This window comes from Ambystoma mexicanum, chromosome 1q, assembly GCF_040938575.1.
Source record: "Ambystoma mexicanum isolate Mex_15411 chromosome 1q, UKY_AmexF1_1, whole genome shotgun sequence".
Classification (NCBI taxonomy): Eukaryota; Metazoa; Chordata; class Amphibia; order Caudata; family Ambystomatidae; genus Ambystoma; species Ambystoma mexicanum.
This window is the reverse complement of record NC_090922.1, coordinates 1,416,840,952-1,416,862,330: the sequence shown is the minus strand read 5'-3', so window position 1 is coordinate 1,416,862,330 and position 21,379 is coordinate 1,416,840,952. Positions and strand designations below refer to the sequence as shown.

At 44.8% G+C, this 21,379-nt stretch overlaps 1 protein-coding gene across 1 annotated transcript in view; it reads left to right on the top strand.

Moving 5' to 3' along the window:
* TSPAN1 (tetraspanin 1) overlaps nt 1-21,379 on the top strand; it is a 283,028-nt gene that overhangs the window by 36,428 nt on the left and 225,221 nt on the right. Inside the window, exon 2 of the mRNA XM_069642288.1 lies at nt 20,933-20,997. Within this exon, the coding sequence (XP_069498389.1) occupies nt 20,941-20,997 (57 nt within the window). The 5' untranslated portion in view covers nt 20,933-20,940. The remainder of the gene's footprint in view (nt 1-20,932; nt 20,998-21,379) is intronic.

Below are 21,379 nucleotides of genomic sequence, written 5' to 3'. Positions count from 1 at the left end.
TCTTTGTGGTCCCATGTACAGCCTCCCGTGACAGGCGATGAGAGGGCAATGCTGATTTGTTTGCTTATCTAGACTACCCTTAAAATGATCTAAAGTCCTATTAACAGTGGACCAGAATTTGCCATCCATACCCTTGCAAAGACTTTCCATCATGTTCTGGTGGGAATTCAGATAATGATCCATCCTAAGAGATTTAACCAAATGTGTATGTCTGAGAATTATCTTTCTCTTTAGAACCAAAAACTCCCTTAACGGTAAGGACTGTTTTTTTGAGGGTCACCAAGTCCCTACCTTTATTAAATAGTTATACATTCTAGTATGCCTTCTAAAGCTCTGATTTATTGAAAAAGTTACCTAAAGAGGGTGCTAGAGCGCGACCAAGATGGCCGCTCTGGTGTGAGCTCTGCCAGCGCATTAAAGGAGAGAAGGAAGTCCACGCCAACGGCGCTTCGCAGCCTCCCCCTGAGGGGAGAACACAAACGAAACGCAACACGACAAGGCCGGTGGGCCCCTGTGCTGGTCTGCGGGAGTCGGGCGGCCATTATCAGCACTCGAGTGGGCCCCGTGATTCGAGCCCGCTCAAACAGCGTCGCATGCGGGTGCGATCACCCCAACACACTATGCTCAATCACACCGCCAACAATGAGATGGGGAAATCAGACGAGTCTCAGCGAGCAGGAACCATAGTGAAAGCCCCTAAAACACACGAGCAGCAAGAGCAACCGGAGGAGAACATGCCCAGGGATGACGAACCCGCGCTAGCATAGACATTAAAGAAATCTTGCTCGAGTTAAAAGCGGGAATCGGCAACATAGACAGTAAGCTGGACTCCGTGTCCACCAAAGTCGACCAGCTACAACATCGGCTGGACAAACATGGGGACAGGCTAGACATTGCCAAACAATGTTTCTCCTCCGTAGAGGATAATATGGCCTCCATGTCCACTAAGGTTACAACATTGGAAACACAAATGAAGGCTGTCATGACCAAAAACAAGGACCTAGAAGGGCGATCACGCTGGAACAACATTAGGGTCCTGGGGATAAGAGAGCAGCAACCCGCGAGAAAAATTGAAGACTTTGTTGAAAACCTGTGCAGAGAATTATTCGGAAGCTCGGCACAGTCCAATCTATTCGTGGTGGTGGAGCGAGCGCACAGGGTACCAACCAACCGACCTGTTCCCGGAGGGCCCCCCCTCCCGATTATAGCGAGACTGCTCAATTAAAAGGACCGAGATACTATTCGCCTCGCTAGGGAAAAAGGGAACCTGCAGTATGACTGGGACAACGTCCAATTTTTCCCCGACTTCTCCCCCTCGGTCCAAGCACTGCGACAATTCAAGATCACTAAGGAGAGGCCGAGCAAATGGCGACCCACCCTGAGGCACATCCAAACCTGGAGGCCGGCTACCCCGCGCCTTTTTGTAATGATGCCCCAGATTCAAGAAAACCGCATTAGTTAAGATGCGCTGGACCTTGGGAGTTCCCTAGCGCCCAGGCGCAGCGAAGTTATATTAGGGGACATTGGGGGGGGGAAAGCTAATGGGCGAGTTGGGGGTTGCCCATGATTGGGAGGGGGAAAAGTTCATGTTATGGAAGCGTACATGTTGGGGGGGGGGGGGGGGGGGGAGACACCTGGAGACACCCAAAGAAAGCACCGAAGCAGTTCTTCAAACAAAATAACTGGGTCACTGTGCAGCAAATTAAGTCTGACATTATTTTGGCCAATAAACGAACAAAATGTTCCCATCCACAACATTCAAGCTTGCCACGTGCAACATTAAAGGGGCAATAACCTGACTAAAACCAGGAAAATGTCACAATACCTCCGGAGGCACAAAGTGGACATCACCTTGGTTCAGGAAACACACGTCCTCCCTGGAACGGAGAGTCGATGGGCACGTGAATGGGGCTGCCACAGGTCTTTGCGTCCTACTTCTCATACGCCAGGGCAGTGGCAATCCTAATAAACCGAACACTGATTCAGACTGATTGCAACCAAGAGCGATGAAGAAGGGAGGTCACTTCTGGTTCATGGCAATCTTGAAAATACAGAGTTTATTATTATAAATTCCTACGGACCGAATACAGGCAGTCATAATAACTTTGATTGGGCAATGACACACCTGGGGGTGACAAGATCCGCAACAATCATATGGGCAGGAGACTTGAACACCGCTCTCGACTCTCAGAAAGATAAATCGCACCCAACCTCTACAGAGCCCTCCAGGGTGGCACTCGGGCCTTGCAAATCTCGCAAACCCGATGATCTCGTGGACATTTGGAGATGCCAACATGGCGAGTCTCGTGACTTTTCATTCCACTCCTGGGTCCACCAAATGAGCTCCCGGCTAGATTACATCCTAGTGTCCACACATAGTTTAGATCAATGGTCAAACAGCCAAATACTGCCCAGATCCTTGTTCGACCACTCGGCCGTCACTGTTGAATACGCCCCGCCAGATCTCTTGGGAGGGTTGGCGGGGTGGGGGGCGGTGGGAATTAGGCGGCACTGGAGGTTCAAGCCGGGGTCCCTGCAAGATCAGGTTTTTGCCGAGGAACTACGCACATCGTTCCTTGACATCAACCAGGGCTCAGTATCATCCACCGGGACCCTGTGGGAATCTCTGAAATGCTACATCAGAGGGATTTGTCTTACCAAAGAACAAGGAATCCTGAAACTCATCAGACGTGAACTAGCAGAGCGAGGCTACTTCGAACAATTACAATTAAACTCGCTGGGACCGCAGGTGCTGGTATTGCTGAAGACCGAACTCGACAGGTTCAGAGCGGCGGCAGACAGAGAACTGAAATTCTTAGCGCAAGGCCATCGAGTCCGCCAATACGGGGAGGGTCAGAAGCCGGGCGCCCTTATTGCAAGGCTGCTAGTGGCGGACCATAAGCCTGCGCAAATTGAGCGGATTCGGAATCCCCAGGGCACCCTAGTGCATACCGAAAAGGAAATAGCGGAATCCTTCCGCAGCTTCTACCAGAACCTATATGGGGCCAACTTTAGCGCCTCCCAGGAGGAACTGTCCCACTACTTGGCAGAGAATTATTTTGGGTGTAGGCCACATTAAGGGAACCCTTAAACTCACCAATCACGATAGAAGAAATCCTCCTGGTCATTAAAGATCTACCGAGGCCCCCGGCCCAGATGGGTTGATAGGAGAGTTCTTGCCCCACTATTACAACAGGTTTATGAGGAGGCACTGATTATTGAGGTCGGATCACCCCCTCCGACCCTCCGAGAAGCCAACATGATACTACCACTGGAAGAATGCGGCTCATACAGGCCAATATCTCTGATCAACTTAGATAACAAAATATTGGCCAAGATCCTTGCTTCCAGACTCATCCCCCTGATGCCAGCAATGGTCCTAGCTGACCAAGCCAGATTTGTGCCAGGCCGCAATACCACGTTTGGTATAAGACACATGTTTGGGGTCATGGAGGCATTAGATCCCACGCACCAAGCGGTGGCAGTCCTTTTAGACGCCAAAAAGGCATTAGATTCCATCGAACGGCCATTCCTTTTTGAAATCCTACAGAGAATGTGCCTGGGCAAAAGGTACCTCCAACTAGTAGCCTTGCTGTCTAATCAACCCCACTCCCACGTTATCCTAGGGAAAACTAGATCGGGGGCAATCAACCTCCAGAGGGGGACTAGGCAGGGGTGTCCATTGTCCGCCCTGCTCTTTGCACTGGTGATGGAGCCACTAGCCTCAGATCTTCAGGCTCAGCATATACAGAGAGGCCTGTCCTTCGGTCCCCATAGGCTAATAATCTCGCTATACGCAGATGATATCGCCCTTTTTTATACGTGACCCTTTAAACTTAAATCCAGTAATACGTGATATAATAAAATTCAGGTCAATCGCAGTAAGTCTGTCATATTCCCACTCACTCCGCAGACCCAACAATTCCAAGACGACTATGGCTTCAAATGGGAACACTCTAATGTGCGCTACCTGGGCATCCACTTAGCCAGGGATCACCAAACCCTGTTCCAAGATAACTACGGCAAATTGTTTCAATCATTGCAGGTGAAAGTGGAGTGGTGGAAATCATTACCACTCACTCTATGGGGTCGGGTTTCGCTGTAAAAATGGTGATACTCCCCAAACTTCTTTATTTATTCGTAAATCTTCCTCTACTAGTGCCCCAGAAACATCTCCAACGACTACGGAGCATGATTCTCGAACTGCTCTGGGCAGGTAAACCAGCCAGCATAGCCTATAAGACATTAATTCAGCCAGTTAAAAAGGCGGGTTAGCTCTTCCAGACGTCGAACGATATTACTGGGCAGCACAAGCCCAATTTCTGGGGCACTGGTATGCTACTCAATTCATTCGTCCCCATGTCCAACTTGGGCCTTGACCGCCCCAAATCTGCCCAGAACTGCGATTTTAGGCACTACACAAACCCCACACCACTCCCTAAACCCGATGCTCACCACCATTACCATATGGAAAAAAATAGCGCTGAAATCCAAAGTCCAGACCAGGTTTTCTCCCCTACTTCCGGTAAAATTCATTCCCGGGGTCCCGCTGTCCGCGGAAAAAGTCTATTTGACATGGGTGGACAAGCTAAAATTTAAGTGTATAGGAGACCTCTTCATAGACGGGCATTTCCTTACCCCCCCCCCCCACCAACAGGCCAAACTCGCGGGGCCTCTACTGCCCTAGACACGTTCATCTACTTCCGCCTGAGAGGCGTCTTACAAACCATCCTACCCTCGTTTCCCCACCAGCCCGAGACCTGGCAGCTACTCCACAGGGTTATTCAATCACAGGAGGAAGGTAAGCTGGTCTCAATGCTATATAAGTCCCTCATAGCAGATACCGCCTCGAACCCAACAGCATCTAGGGGGAGATGGGGAAAGAGCGCTCCAGGCCCCAATCCCAGATGACTGGGATTATATCTTAACACAAACGCAGAGGGTATCACTAAACACGAGATACAAACTAATTCACCTGAAATTCATTCACCAGGCCTACCATACCCCCGCCAGACTTCATCACTACCATCCCGCGACTCCCCCACAATGCGGCAGTTGTGGTAATCCGTCAGCGGACTTTATCCATCTCGCTATCCATCTCGCATGGACCTGTCCCCCAACACTTCTGGTTTTCAATATTGGAAAAAACATCAGCAATTGACACACTCATCGAACCAGACCCCAAGATTACTCGATTAGGGCTCACTAAACACCCCCCCCCCCCTCCCTGCAGTCCGCAAGCTGGGAGGGCTGCTGTTATTGTTGGCACGTAGACCTGGACTCTCGGTTGACATGCCAAGCAACGATCGCCCTATCAGCAACACAGCATTCCTGCTTAAGATTCTGGACCGGGTGGCATATATACAAATCGCCGAGCACCTAAAATCATACCCCATCCTTAATAACCATCAATCTGGATTTCGAGTCGGATATGGCACTGAAACCGCGCTTCTCGAACTCAAGTCCAAATTGATGGCACGTATGGATAATAAGGAGGCCTCCCTGCTTATGCTGCTGGATCTCTCCGCGGCCTTCGACCTGGTGGACCATGATATCATGGCCACCAGGTTGTCTGAAGTGGTTAACTTCTCCCCACTAGCCTGTTAATGGGTCTTTTCTTAACAATCGAGTTAGCAGAGTCTTCCAAGGCAATGCTGAATCTGAGCCCATGCTCACAACTTGTGGTTTTCCTCAGGGTGCCTGTACGTCTCCCTGCTTTTATAATATATTCACGGCTCCGCTGTTTGCAATGCTAGACCATGAGAACATTATATTTACCATCTATGCGGATGACGCTCAATGTGTCATCCCGCTTCTTGGGTCTCACAGACTGGATGATATTGCCATTAATAAAGTCTTTGCTATAATTGAAACCTGGATGGTTCATAATAAGCTAGCACTGAACAAGTCCAAAACTGAACTATTGGTAGTTGGCTCACCGCACACCATTACTAAACTTGGCCCACAGTATGATCATTTCCAACTGGGTGAAGAATCCATCATACCTTTAAAAAAAGTAAAAACTTTAGGAGTGACTTTTGACCAACATCTGTCTATGAAACAGCATGTTAGTAGTATTGTCTCCTCATGTGCATACTACATTAAACTTTTAACACATTTAAGGCCTCTTATCTCACAGGACAATGCAGAAACTATCGCAAGAGCAATAGTAGGCTCTAAAATAGACTACTGCTCGAGTCTTCTTATGGGAATTAACAAATCTGAAAGCAACAGGCTGCAAATCTGTCAAAATGGGGCTATTAGAGCCGTTATGAAACTCAAACACAGAGATCATGTTACACCAGCGAGACGTGAGCTGCACTGGCTGCTTGTGTCCGCTAGAGCTCTATTCCGTACCTTGACTATTGTTCATAAGTGCAGAACTGGGAAGATGCCTGATTACTTACAACAGTTACTACCTTTTAAGAACTAGCACAAGAGCTCTTAGGTCAAACGATCTGTTCCTTCTATCTGAACTTAAGTGCCACACCGTCCGAACAGAGGCAGCTTTCTTTTCTGCTGGACCCAGAGCGTGGAACGCTCTTCCGCTGGAAGATCTATTGAATCTTTAGAACTCTTTAAAAAAAGACTAAAGACCTATCTGTTCCATTAAACAATTTATCTGCCTTTGATATAACCCAGCTCAGCCATATCTCATGATTATGTCTCATGTTTTCTGTTATTTGTGTTTTGTAGGGCCCTCACGCCTTCGGGTTCATGGTTGCGCTATACAAGTGTATTAAAGTAAAGAAAAATAGCAATGGACTAGGGAAAAAGACCTATACCGACAGCTCAGCAATGGCTGCAAGACGTATCATATTGTCAGGACACAGAGGCGAACTTCATCAAACTTCTCCCCATGCATGCTCGACCTCCTGACATCTGGGGCCCATATATCGCTTATTTGTTGTCCACCGAAAGCAATGACTCATCCAGAAGTGTGACCCCAGAATCCAGAATCCCGAAAGGGTCCCAAAGACATACGTCCCAGTACGACTGCCGTAGTCAACGGCGAATTTTACTGACAGGAGGAGGAGGAGGGGGGGGGGCGGGAGGAAGGGGAGGCGGGTGCAAAGGTACAGTCACTTCCATGTATGTTTGGTTATGACTTTGTTTTTTCTGTTTTGCAAATACCAAAAATAAAGTGTTAAAAAAAATCGAGTTACCTTCCACTTTACCAATTTTGTAGGCACAAGTCAGTATTATGTTGTACGGATTCCTTCCACCCCCTCCTCCGTAAATGGGAACTATTCCCCCAAATCAGATTGGACGTCTTTTGGTAAGTGTTTTATAAGAAGAGTATTACATCTACTAATGTTATTAGTATTCCAATTAACCGATCTCCCCTGTTTCACCACTGAAAGACCCATAAGATCGGGTCTTACAAGGGCCAGAGTCAGAATAAAGACCAATGGGGTATGATCCCCAAGGTCAGTATCTATATGAGCTAGGTTCCCACATGCGTGTTTCCATCCATTAGCCACGTAGAAGAAATAAATCCTGGAGCTATAAGAGCCCCTCTTCCACGTATACTTGGGTAATTCCGAATTACAAGGGTGGTCCAACATCCCCAGATCCCATCCCTCCAGGAAAATGTCCCACCGCATCCCCCTGCTAAGATTGGGGCAGAGGACCTTAGGAATAGTCCCCTTATCATTCCACTGGGTACCCTCAGCACATGGAGTTAAAATCGCCTCCCATCACTATGCGTTTCCCCAAGTCCCTTCTCACACCATTTCCCCCCCACCCCCCAGGATCTCGCTGAGGCTCTCCTCCAAACGGCACTTTCATAGGGTTCCAATAAAGATTCAACAGCAAAATAGGCTCCAGCATATTCTCATATCCAATGTAAGGCCCAGGAGCCAGTCAGTCCTTGCAACAAACCACTTTGCATTTGAACCCCAAATTACAGTCTACAGATATAGTGAAGCCCCACTCGGTCGTCCTGCCATACCTTTTAAGGCCGGATGTGATACTAAAGTGATCAACAATCATAGTTTTCTGGAATAAATGTATGCGGGGGAGAGTGTTAATGGAATATTTACGTAAAAATGTGTTCAGATTTGCACTCCTGCAAGTATTCCATGCAATAACTGCAATGTTAGTCATGTCATGCACATCCTGAAATCTGTCTTGGCGTCTCCAGCGTCTTGAGGGCTGGCTGTAGCCAAGGTCAGTCTTGTCCATTGTATAATAAACTAGAAATCAAAGACAGAACTGGTACATAATTAGAAGCGTTTGCCTCACTGGAATAGTCGTGGGCTCCTTGTATGCAATGAAGATATCGGCCTACGTGACACTACGACTCAAGATCTTTTTTTCTTGTGCTCTTACCATATCTGCCGCCATCTCCGAATGGAAATTACATACCATTCGGAGATTATTGTGAGCTGACAGAGAAATGGCATCAATATCGTCAGTGGTTCTAGATCGGAGTAGAGGGATCTTCTTAAAAATATTGAGCAGGTTAGTTCTAGTAAGATTGGACACTTGATCTCTTATTTATCCAGCTGATGATTTTACCTGTGTTAATGGTACCAACCAGCTTTTCAGGAACTAACAACTCCTTTTTCCTATTGATGGCTAGTTCCTCAGGCTTAGCTATAGGTATCCCTAAAATGTTGCCACCCAATGAGGTCATTGAGCTGGAGAACGCTACTCCCTTAGTCGTATTATTAGTGAGCAGCCCGCTTTCTGTGCCCCAATTATCTGTAAGCCTGTCGGGGGTACTTCACTCAATTAAGGAGCTAAAAGCTGTGAGCCCAACATGGAGGAAACCCCCCCCCCCAATGCTGCAAACCAATAGAAACCTTAGCGTGCTTTGTGCTGACTATTTTTTTTCCAAAGGCCGTCACCCTACCAGAGACCAACCCCCCCCCCCCCCCCGACAACTCCCCAGAATGGGCCATATCGCCTCTGGGAGGGATATTACAAGTGCTGGGCAATTTAGGTTGTTTAACTGATATGTTTCTAATTGCTCCAAGATTAGAGGTCCTTCCCTCAATTTTGGTACCTGCCATGTTTTTCGTTTTCCTAGGCATCCTCACCCCTCTTTTCCCTTTTTTCCTCCTACGGATGGAAGACTGAGGAACTTCATTAATATCGTAATTGGATACATTAAGTGGTCCCTCCCCCTGGTTTTACAAGTCCGGTGAATCGGAAATTTCCTCATGTGGTAATTCCACTGTTTTTCTAATATGTTTAGATTTTTCTTTGCATTTAGTCCCCTTTACCAACAGTCTGGTGTACTTCACCTGATTCTTCACTACTAATACTCGTGATTAACCCTCTCTTTGGTGGTTCTATGGCTTGTTCCTGACTGACCTCAATTTGTACCCTTGCATCCAACAAAGGTGATGGACTATCTGGAGCGTTTGACCTCGCCCCTTCATGGAAATTCTCCACAACATTGCGACAGGGACATGGGGTTCCTCCAACTTTCCCCCCCCCTTGTAAGAGGGAGATGGCCGTTCCCGTTATGTGTTGTTTGCCATCCATAGTGGACAACCTGATGTTTTGTTCAACCCTCAACCTGTCAGCCTCTTTCAAATTTAGATCATTCTTAGTTTTGCCCTCTACTAGACCCTCCAGAAAAGCGAGTGATACATTTTGTTAAAGGCAGATTGTTGCCCCGATAAAACACCTCCTAAAGTTTTGTGTGTCTCACGCAGGGTTTTTAGAGCCAAATTCAAACTAATATGTAAATTAGACAGGAAGGGAAAAGTAAAATCACCAACTCCAAAATTAACTGTAGGTTGTTTCTCTGTTCTACTAGGAGTAGGCTTACCTGCACCTCAGGCTCGCTATATGGTGCCATGTCCACACTCTTAATGCAAGCTTCTGCTCCATCCCAAAACTCTGTATGTGTACCACCATCTTTTAAATTAATGGGCGAATAAACTTTCTCTTGGTCATAGTTTTTCTCCATACATGTAGGGCCTTTAACTTCCGTACCCCTTGCTTCTGGGAGATCTATACCAGTTTTATTTGTTAGATCTTACGGAATTCTGAAAAGGCAGCCCCCTCCGAAAGGCTCCTTAAACCCTTCTGATTAAATTCCGGAAGTCTTGTTGGCATCGCCAAATCAATAATTTATTTTAATAGATCCCATGTTGCATCAGCCATTTGTGAAAATGAATCATCCATGTCCCTCCCCACCCTGTTTATTGCCTCTGGACCTAGTCTTTGCTGACACAGGGTGGGGGCATCTTTCAAATGTCTCACTGAACCGCCAACATTATGCAAGTCAAACCTCTCAGAGATTGGCCTTATGTCACTGTTGGTAGTTCCGAATACAAACACAGTGGAGGAATGGGGAGCAATTAAGGCCTTTCCAGCACTATGCTGTCCATTAATGCCGTCAGCATCCGCACCACTAAAGGAGTCCAACAATGGAAGACATTTCCCCTTAATTCTTCCCCTTTATATTAGCCTCCTGTAGTGGTGTTGATGCATGAAAGCGTACCCCCCCCTTTTGATACCAGGCACACATTCCTGTAAGCACTCAGTTCGTACCTACTAGTAGAAAGACCAGTATTTCCTAAAGAAGCTTCTTTAGTACAAGAACACAGTTTTTCCGCATGATTGAGCCCATCTAGTTGTAACAATAAAATTGGGGAGCATAGGCTCAGCCTCATTCTTCTTAAAAGGCCCCTTTTGTAACAAAATCTCACTGCCAGGTTTTGGAACTTTGATAAGAGAGAGGAGCATTGCTCACCTTCCAAAAGATCCTCCTTCTCCCCCTCCCACAACCCCAGATGATGTGGCCAGCTGTATGTCCAGCCCCTTAGTCGCATGCTCCTTAGTGGAGCCAAAGCCGCTTCTTAAAGCCGGCATATTTTAGCAATTGAGGCCTCCAAAAAATACAAACAATTGGAGGGGGGAAAAAGGGTAAGTAGAAAATACCAACAGAAGGAGCCCACGTCAAGCTGCCAAATGATCATATAAGCCATGGATGTATGACAGGGAATAAATACGGCCACCTTACTGGATAGCGTGATTATACCATTCAATATATAGACTCTTAAACTCTGAAAAATAAATAGTACATATAAAGGGAATACGAAAACCCTAGATTCTCATTTAAAAGACAGGCAAATGCGATATTAAAAATCGGAATAATTATAGAAAATACAAGTTAATCTCTTCTATATATGACCCCTACGAAATACACCAACGATAATAGAATGGTATCCAACTGGGGAAAGTGGAACCTTGCAACCCCCTTGTAGGGTCCTTTTTATAGAAGTATTAATATAGAAACACGTGGAGTTGTGGGCCCCTCAACAGAAAACGCATCGAAGTATAATTAACTTGCCGTCCTGGGAACACCCGATGGCTTGGGGAGCTGCCTTAGTCCATCTCCCCCCCCCCCCCCCACATACCTGCAAGTGACTTTGGTCTTATAAGGGTCCAATCAAGGTCAGGCGATGGGCACAGCTCCACGGTAATACATTTACAGCCTAACAGTGAAGTTGCACCCTTTACACAGAGCGGGCTTAATGCTGCAAGTGTAGTAGCCTGGTGCTTTTATGCTCGTAGTGAAAAGTGGGCGGGCCAAGAGCCGCCGCAATCAGGGTCCGTAAAAAGTATTAGCAAGCTGTATTGTAGGCTCAAAGTGCAGCGTTAAGTCACCAGTCAATCTTATAGCTTTGGATTGCATACTTTACCTTCTAGACTCCGGCCTACTATTCAACTCCATCAGAGAACACCTGGCGGCTCTGTCAGCTTACACCACTTCACAAAACAAGGTGTCCTGGTGGTTCCTGTCATTCAAGCATTCATGTAGGGGTAAAGAGGCTGTACCCTCCCATCTCTAACTCTCCACCGGGTTGGGCTGTCTTAATATAGTGCTCTCCAAGATCATGGGTCCCCCTTTTGAGCCTATGCAGAAGGCCAGCCTAAAACATTTGACTTACAAAACTGCATTCCTAGTAGCCATCCCCTCTATAAGAAGTCAGTGAGCTACAGGCTTTGTCCGTACAAGACCCTTTCTTCATTATCCACAAAGACAAAGTTGTCCTTGGAACACATCCTGGGTTTTCACCTAAGTTCTGTTTAAGGTTCCATGTCAATCTATCCATAGAACTTCCTACCTTCTTACAAAATCCATCTAACTCAGCTGAAAAAAACCCTCCATACACTTGATATACAGATGGCAGTCTAGCCCTCTGTGAACGAAACCCCTAAGGATACAAGACCAGCTCTTTGTTTCCATAGCACCTGGGAGAGAAGAATGCCATCACCAATAAGTACATACAGCTCTAGCTCTGCTATTCCCTATCCAAAAGAATTTTACCTTTCACTACCAGGGCTCACTCTAAAAGAGGTACCGGAGCGAACGTAGCCTTCATTGCAAACATCCCTCTAGACGCCATTTGCAAAGCTGCTACATGGAGTTCCATTCATACTTTCACACAGCCCTATTGCATTGACACTCTAAAGCAGATTCACAGATAAGCGGTTCTAAAACATCTATTTGCCTCTAACTTCTCACATCCCACCTCCTTTTCCAGATACTGCTCGCTAATCTATGCAGAGCATGTGATCTAAGCAGGTCCACAAGCCTCATAAGTGATAAGTGACTCACCATAATCGTATTACTGATGCTTGTATCTGCTTAGATTCACATACACCCACCCTTCCTCCTATTGGAGTCGAAGGTGCATAGATGTTTTTCTGGTTTACCACGGTTTATGCTTTCACATCTGTACTCGCACTACACTTCATGCAACCTCATGTCAGAAACAAACAATCTGAGGGACGTTGAGGTGAGTAGGATCATGGGTACAGTACACGTCACACTAGGGATAGTATTACTAACACGCCCTGTCGACGTCTGTTTTTGACTTTTGTAAACAAATCTTGGAATACCCCACGACTACCACTAGATGTCGGACTATGCAGAGCATGTGAATTTAAGAAGATACAAGCATCAAAAATATGATTACGGTGAGTATCCCATATATACTTCCTTATTGTATTCTTTTTTTTCTTTTTATAATTTTTTACACTAAAACACCCCCACCCATTTTGTAATGCAGGCATGTGTTTTTAGTGTACAGTAATTCTTTTTTAACTGTTTTTGTTAGATCCTCCACTAACCGACTGGTAGACAACCACGGTGTACCGTAAACATAAGAATATTGGCAAGACCAACTTGCCACTTCCAGTGTTGATCCAGAGTACCTTTTTAAATTCGATTATAATAAAAGCTATTTTTACAGCACCTCTAACTGGAGGAATTGTCCATGAAGTGCTATATTAAAGTAAACCTGATATAAAAAAGAAATCTATATTTAAAATGTTTCTTTATGTTGTAGTTCTGATACTGTTAGGCCAATGAAACTTCCTGTGAAAAGCAAACTTGTGTGCCTCCCACCTTGTCTTGGATTCTGTGCATAACTACACATGTATTTATATATTTGGAGGTCTTACCACATTGAGGCATTTGACTTTGTGACCATAGTGCATGTGGTGTTATAGCAACTCGTATGGTGACTGTGCCAGGCATAAAAATGGCATTATTGGGGCATAACCTGTTTGTCCTCTTTTCTGGACTTGGCCACTAGGCTTGTTCCCAAAATAACAATTTTTGGCGTTTTTTGTAGAGAAATTAAACACTGTGAGCCGTAAAAAACGTGCACCCATCAAGGGACTGCTTGAGCACATGTTGAGCTCATCCCACAGCTACACACTGTATTTTATTAATACTGTGATATGTTTCTGCCCTTGCATTCCCTTATCCTTGCACGTCCTAGTTTATTCCATCCTGATCTATGATGTGCTTTGACTGAATGCTTTGACTGAATAGAATATAAAAGACCTTCTCCTTCTCTTTTTTACCATACGCCCCCTCCCTATTTGTGCTTTCTGCCAACCTCTTCATCCCTTGCCCCCTACAACTCTTGCCCCCTACTTTTCTCCACTGCAGTCTATGGTCTGGATACCCCAGGAGGAGGGGGGCATCATGTACCCACTTCCAGACATGCCCTGGCGCTTTCAAACCACTATAGTGGGTAGTTTCTGCAGCCTGAACGATCTGTAATGTAACATTTGAGGCTGCTCCTAACCTGTGACGGCCAATGCTTGTTGCAGAAAACTATAGGTATGCTCCTTGTTTGCATATGGCCCATATCCCTTTTTAGTTCAATTTAACTTCGAATTAAAACCTACTGTGATGAACGTGTCCTTGAACTGATCAAATGAGGTATCTGCAAGTGTATATGGAAATGAACGTAGCTTGTACTTTCCACACAATCCTAAAAAGATGGGTACAAGATGTGGTTCAATCTGGACTAGAGGTCCACGGTCAACTCGGGATTTGCTATGGCACATCATGTTTAGAGATTCAGGCAGCGTCCTTTGCAGTGAGTAGTTTTATGAAGAACCAATCCTGTTTAATATTCTTATGGACAATCAGTCTGTGGTCCAAAACATCAACGAGCTAGGTGGATACACAGTTAAAAGGTTTGACTGATATGGAAGCAAAGTTCTGGGATTTGTGCCCAAGGTTCCAGGAAAGTATTCTGGTTCAACCCATTGAGCCATTCGGAGAATGGCTTGAGCTGTGCAATAGCCTCCATCTTAAAGTGACGACACATGATGAATATATTGAGATTATGACCAGGTGAAAGCTGCCGTCCAATGCGTACCAGAAAAATAATGGTGACAATCGCTGCTGGATGTAGGTGGCATCTGCACTGCAACAATCCCTCTTCTTCCTGAGAGAGCAGGACAGCCTTGTCTGCAGAGACTCTTACTTTGTAACAGAACTTTGAGCACAGAGGTATGTAGAAACCGTAGGGCAAGCTTGTGAACATCTGCTGACAGGTCTTTGAAAAACATACAAGTGTTGAAAATGTCTGAATTCTGCAACCTGGCACACACCCCTCCCCATCGAAGCCAATCTATGTGATCGTCCTGATAGACGGAGATTACAAGATAAGTTTTTCTGTCCCCTTTTCTTCTGTCTTGGGACAATTAACCTCTGTAGGGGAAAAGGTAGACATGGCAGTTTGTCTGAGGGTCTTGCAAAATAGCCATACGGGAAGAGACACATATTGAAATGGTCTCTACCTTGTGGAATTCTGTGCTTTGTCAAGCAACGTAGAACTATTAACATGCTTCCGCAAACACTTTATCACCAAATACGTTGTTGCATGTGGACAAGTATCAGAAGACCTAGCCAAATTGCTAAAGTCCCTCAAACTTGGTTTACTCAGCGAGTTTCAAAATCTTTATCTGGTGTCCTAAGGTATTGAAGACCCTAGCACATGTGACGTGCAAGGTCAAGCCCTTTAGGGGACAGATCTCTATCGTTTTTCAAGATGATCTCATCTATTGTGCCTGGCCCTCTTATTGCAGGGGAAGGCATCTGAGTACTGTGCAAAAATCTGAAGACTGGCTTCGCTAGGGTTCCTTGGAACCTGAAAAGATCACAAAGTGCGCCTCTATGAAAGCAGATCATTTGTATAGCCCTTTGCGAACATCTGCCCACAGTAAATTGACCTGCTCATGATAACACAATTGTGTTGGTGGCAAAGCTTATGCTAGAATCCCAATCTTTACCCATGAGATTTCATGACGTACGCCGGAAGAAAACAAAAGTTTGGAGAAAAAAAATTAAACAATTTAGTTTTCTTAATGGGTTGTGGTCTCTATTTTGACTTCCATGGTTCACTCTGGGTGTTAAAATAATCTAACCACGACGTACGCCGTAACAGTTTCAATACTGTACCAACCCAGTGGCATGCTGCATTAAACAAATCACATATAACTGAAAAGATACTTGAGGGGGCGGGGGGTAATTGAGGGTTGGAGGGATCACACCCAAAGCAAATAATGATAAACCAAAACAAGATCCCAACAATACTAATCTGTCTTTTAACCTATTGTCCCATTTGGATTAAAAACTTTGAGAATTGCAATGTTGTGGAGGGTGTGTTATTAAAATCACACTAGCCCACGTTAGTTTAGTTGATATTATATGTAGCAGCATTAAACAAATCCGCATGGCTAACAACAACTAGATTAATGTCACATTCTGATTGGATAGATATCCCTGAGGTCATTGGCTTCAATTTACCATACCGCAACTAGGGGTGTCGCAGTATTCGTTTTATGGCAGTACGATAACCCTCTTGCCAAATGACGGTATATCATGGTTATCGCGGTATAGCAGGTGGAATTAACTAATCTTAACAAATATTTTCTTTAAAGGTCATAAATTGTCAGATTTATCATCGCAAACAAAACCAGGCACCCAGGGCCAGAATTGGGCTTTTCAAAATACTTTCCACTGAAATGCCACCCCTTGCTTCCAACCAACACAACACACGTATGGAGCGGAGGAGGAGGGGGGAGGGAGATCCATGCTGTGACTGGTAAAGCAAACTTAATTCTTAAGTGGTCATTTAGGCTTTTAGCTCCCCTACTGGCTACTGGTGAAGATAAACCTGTTGCCATCTTGATAATCTGCATGCCACACATCAATGGAGGCTGATGGTAGTATGCGATTGTGCGCATACACACACTCTTTACGTTACACCCTTTAGGTTACTTGCGTGCCAAAATGTGTTCCGTAATCAGACATGTTCCCCTTGGGTATGGCAGCAGGGAATACCCACAAAGATGAGTGAATTTCGCAGTGTGACTGATTATATGTAAATTCAATGACGGAACCAGGGAAATGCCCCATTATCATATGTTTGGAAAACATTATCCATTATAAATATATAAACCCCCCTATCCAAAGTAAATCCTTTTCCTTTTTGGCACTGTATTTATTCTTCTTATTGCTAACATATTGATTTTATGTCTGGCACGTGTGGTTTACGAAATGGCATTAAAAACTGCTCCCACTGAAACTACTTGTACCAAAACATTGCCTTTTTGCATTTGAAGTGCTTTAACTTACCATTAAGTCAATGCTTTTTAGTTAACTTGCGAATACGCAGGCAAGATTTTTCAGCTGTAGCAAGGTAGCCTTTTGAAACTTGTCTCTGCACATATTTAGCTGATCCTCCAGGAATCTAAGGCAGCTGCAGAATTGGTCTTTCATGGCACTCACTCGTTGATAGCCTTGAATGAAAGAGTGACTAGTAGAAGTGTTGTAATGCACATTTTGCGCAATGAGCTTGCTGCTTAGTCACAGGTCATTGCTTTGAAAATCGGACTCGACATGCATTTTTTTTTTTTAACCACATGACATGGGCATCATGATCCCTAGCTGCGACAAAAATTTGGTTTTGACAACTCTTTATCCCATTAAAGGGAGAAAAGTCACTCGTGTGTGGTCTGAAAGCCCATGTCATTGTGTTTCTTATGTCATAGCTAACACTGACACACCGAAAGGTTGCATAGTGATCTAATCACTATAGCTTGTTTACCATCTGCCTGGTGCATTACGAAGGTCTGTTTGATTCACCACTCGCCATGTAATCCTAAAGGGATAGCTTTCAGTGGGCACTGTTGATTTCTTTCTTGATTCTTGCAATACATGTTCATTTACCTTCTTAAAGATGGTGGCAAAAAAAAAATGGAAAATGGCAAAGTTAAAATACATATCGGCACAAATGTCCTAGACAGCCCCATCATTACTGTTTTCCCCAGGTCTGAGTGCATTAGGATCCTTGTGATGCGAGTTCAGATGGAGGAATGCTTTCATGGGTGGTGAGAATAGATCTAAGGAATATGTCACCCCCATTGCTCTGGTTACTTCAAATTGAATGTAGAATATGTCCTGCCTGCTTGAGTCCAGTGCCATATGCAGAAGGCTGATAGGTGAAGACCAAGCAAAGCAGCAACTCTAGTGCCAATGTGCAAATCTACACAGAGGACAGTTGGGGGGGGGGGGAGGGGAAGAAAGCCCTGATGGGCCCAGTGTTCACACAGTCTACAGCAGTCGGACTGGGGCACATAATTGTCTCGGACACCAACATAAAAGTGGCCCACAGTTGCAAATGGGAATTCAATCATTTTGGAACACTGTTTCAATAGTACCCAAGGGGGAGATTTTTGATAAAATGTGATGCAAATTGTGCATTTAAGTGAATTTATTCAGCAACAGTGGTCGCAAACTATTAGCCGCATAGTGAAGTCACTCATCAGACTGCCCCACTTTGACCCAAAAAAAACTGGCCCACACAAGCATTTTGTGTTTCTGGTTCGGCCATGGGCCTATTGCCCTAAAGGCCAGTCCATGCCTTGTCTACAGAGCTAAAGTTGTGGACATTCATCAGAAGGGCATCCAGTTCACTTCCCCTTTTGAATTCTGGGATGTGTAGTTCCCCATCTTTCAAATGGGTGGGGAAAACTACAAATCCCAGAATTCTAAGCTAAAACAGAACTGGATGGTTGTCCGATATATGAACATGAGAAACTTAAAGTTCCTTGAATCTAAACCTTGGGGAGAGTAATTTGGTATGGATGACTTCACTGGCCAACCTTTTATTTTTTTTTTTAATTTTTTTTTTACCAATTTGCACAGCCAGAGCTAGAGCTGTTCCAATGTGTTTGCTCAGTGCATTAGGACCTTAACTTAATGAACTAATGGCACATGATGCTGGTCCAGGCTGAATGGATACATTTCTGCTCCTGCTGGCTGAGCAAAGTGCTCCTGGCTCCGCTGTTTTGCAAGTCACTGAACGGTTTTATTACATTTGTTTACATACAAACAAAAGGAAAAATAAAATGCTCACTTTCAGTTCAGTCCCTCTGCTCACCCTTGTGATGTCCCGTGGTCTTAATTGCAAAGATCTGACCTGTAGCGCGTGTGAAAACATTTAAAATCTGTATGCTGCCGTTCAAATAAATAATGCCTGAAACAAAGAAACATTGAAATCCAGTTCTGGCAGAGTCTATGAACTGGAATCTTCAGTATGCTTATAATGCCAGTTGGTCAGGGGAACACAAAGGTTCAGGCACTTGGCAGCTTTCCACACAATTTGCCCAAAGTCAGCTGATCTTTGACCCGACTCGACTGTTCAGAGAGAGCGGTCACAGCAGCAAAGCTGCATTTACTAATGTGGCCTCACTTTCCCTATGCTCTTGTCTGCCAAACGAGGCACCCTTGGCAGACGGCACATCCCTACAGTGCAAGACCAAGACTTCACAGCACTTGCTTACTGCAGCCTTTCCAAATCAGATTGAAAAGCACACTTAATGGTAAGTGACAGTTATTATTGTTCAATTAAGTTGTTCACAGTATTTTTAACGGTATACTGTTATACCGTTACATCCCTAACTCAACTGATTTTCATGTTGTAATTTATAACGTGCCTGTACACAAGTGTTTTCTAGTTGCCAAAACAAGTAATGTTGTTGCTTCTAGGTTAGGCCATCCTTTCTAATGCTTACTTGAGTTGGCCCCCGGGACAGCTTATGGTACATGCCTTGACTCGTGGTGAAAAGTGAGTTTGTAAAACCACTTCCACTTTTTGCTCTACTTCTAGTCCATTTCTCTTAGTTCCCATTGTCACCTTGGAGTGTGCAAATCAGGTGGGCCTTATATGATATAATCACACACGCCCCACCCCCCAATACCTTGGTGACTACATTCGAGAAAATAAAATCTTGTTTGAGTCCAGTTAAAGCATTTGGGATTTTGGACTACGTATAGCCTGTGGACATGCCAAGCAAAACGTACTGTTAGAATTAAAAATACTAACTGAAATTAATGTACCTTATTTATAAACTAATAAAAGGATATAATCATTACATTTTCTCCCTAGACTTCATTAACCCAAGTGGATCCAGTCACATAGTGTTAACTATGGCCATATCCATAATGGCACTTTCAGTTGGACAACTGGGTATAAAACCGTTATTGGAACTTGATAAAGTGCACGTACGCCAACAGCATCATGGTGCTAGTGGCATAAAGGAAGTTTCAATCGGAACACACAATTAGAACGATAGCGTTTTCAATTTTCGCCAAAAACTAAAATGATCGGTGTTGCTCCGCAGAGCATGGGGAAGGACGTTCCATGCATTAGTGGCCACAACAGAAAGGGCATGACTCCCCTGACAGGGCCAGCCTAAGTCGCGGGGCACCTATAAGGTGGGCTGACTGGGTACGTAGAGACCGGGTAGGAGAGTAATGCACAAATTTGGCTTGCACATACTCTGCTCCAACGCCGTAAAAAGCCTGATGAACCATGCACATGGACTGTGTATGACACAAGACAACCTAAAACCCACCCACTAAACGTTTTTTAGCTTTGCTGAAGGGAAGTACTTTAAATCATGAACGCTTTATCTCCGACAGTGAGCAGGAAGTGGCATGCGTGGAAATTATTGGCAGTGGTTCCCTATTGTCAGCACAGCAGACAGAATGCCCAACCCCACCCTGATCCTGAAAAAATACAGGATTATGAACCCCACCAAATTCCATGTCGTGTCTACACTGCCCTCTATCTCGGTTGGTAAACGCCCAGGGTATATTGCTACCTCTGCTATGCCAACCCCTTTTCTAAGAGCTTTTCCCATTGGGAATACTGTCCACATGCACACTTCCAAGACTACTCCCTCTGCAAACACTTATTCTAAACTTCCTTGGTCTGTTTGGTTTGTGAGGTTTCTGTTAGATGGAGCTGTGATTTTGTTTGAGTCTTTCATAATAGCCATGTCTCGCTCGTCTTTCTACTCCCCCCCCCCCCCCCCGTCTTTCTACTTCTGCCCATCTATTAGCTAATCGAGAATATTTGTTTGTATGGTGCAGAATTTTCCAGTTGGTAACTTGTCAGTTCTTGTTGGCCACCTGTTCTACTTCCTGCCACAAGGGCCATATTTGTCAAAGCATATTGCCATAATTATTTGGGAGGGGGGGGGGGTTGGGGGCGGGTGGCGGTGATGTGGTGATGTGCTGCTTGTGAGATGTGTACACCTGATGGTCTAAAAACTAACTTCGATTCCTGTGCTTATTTTACAGGAACCAAAATGAGTTGCTTCACTTGTATCAAGGTCCTGATGATCCTGTTCAATCTGATTATTTTTGTAAGTATCTTTCTTCAGCCCTTTTTCATGCGTACGGAATACAATGGTCCCCATTGATCAGTACAGCAATTTTTCAAAATGACTAAGTTCTTTGGTTGTCTTGATGAGAACGAGTAGCTCTTGAGGATACTTTATGCTTTACGTATAATGTCTATAGAAAGATAAAGAATTTAAGTCTGTCTCTTATTGGAATTGGTGTACTGTCTGGTGTTTGTCCTTGAGCTACATGCCAGTGGTTCATTAACACTTTAAAGCATGACGATCACCAAATCAGTCACTCATCCCTGTCGTGTATGGATACAGTGGTGCAAGTGAACCCAAAGCCTGCTTCTCCAGAAAGTGTGATTTCCTTTTGTTCTGCGAGTAGTGCATACATTGAGAC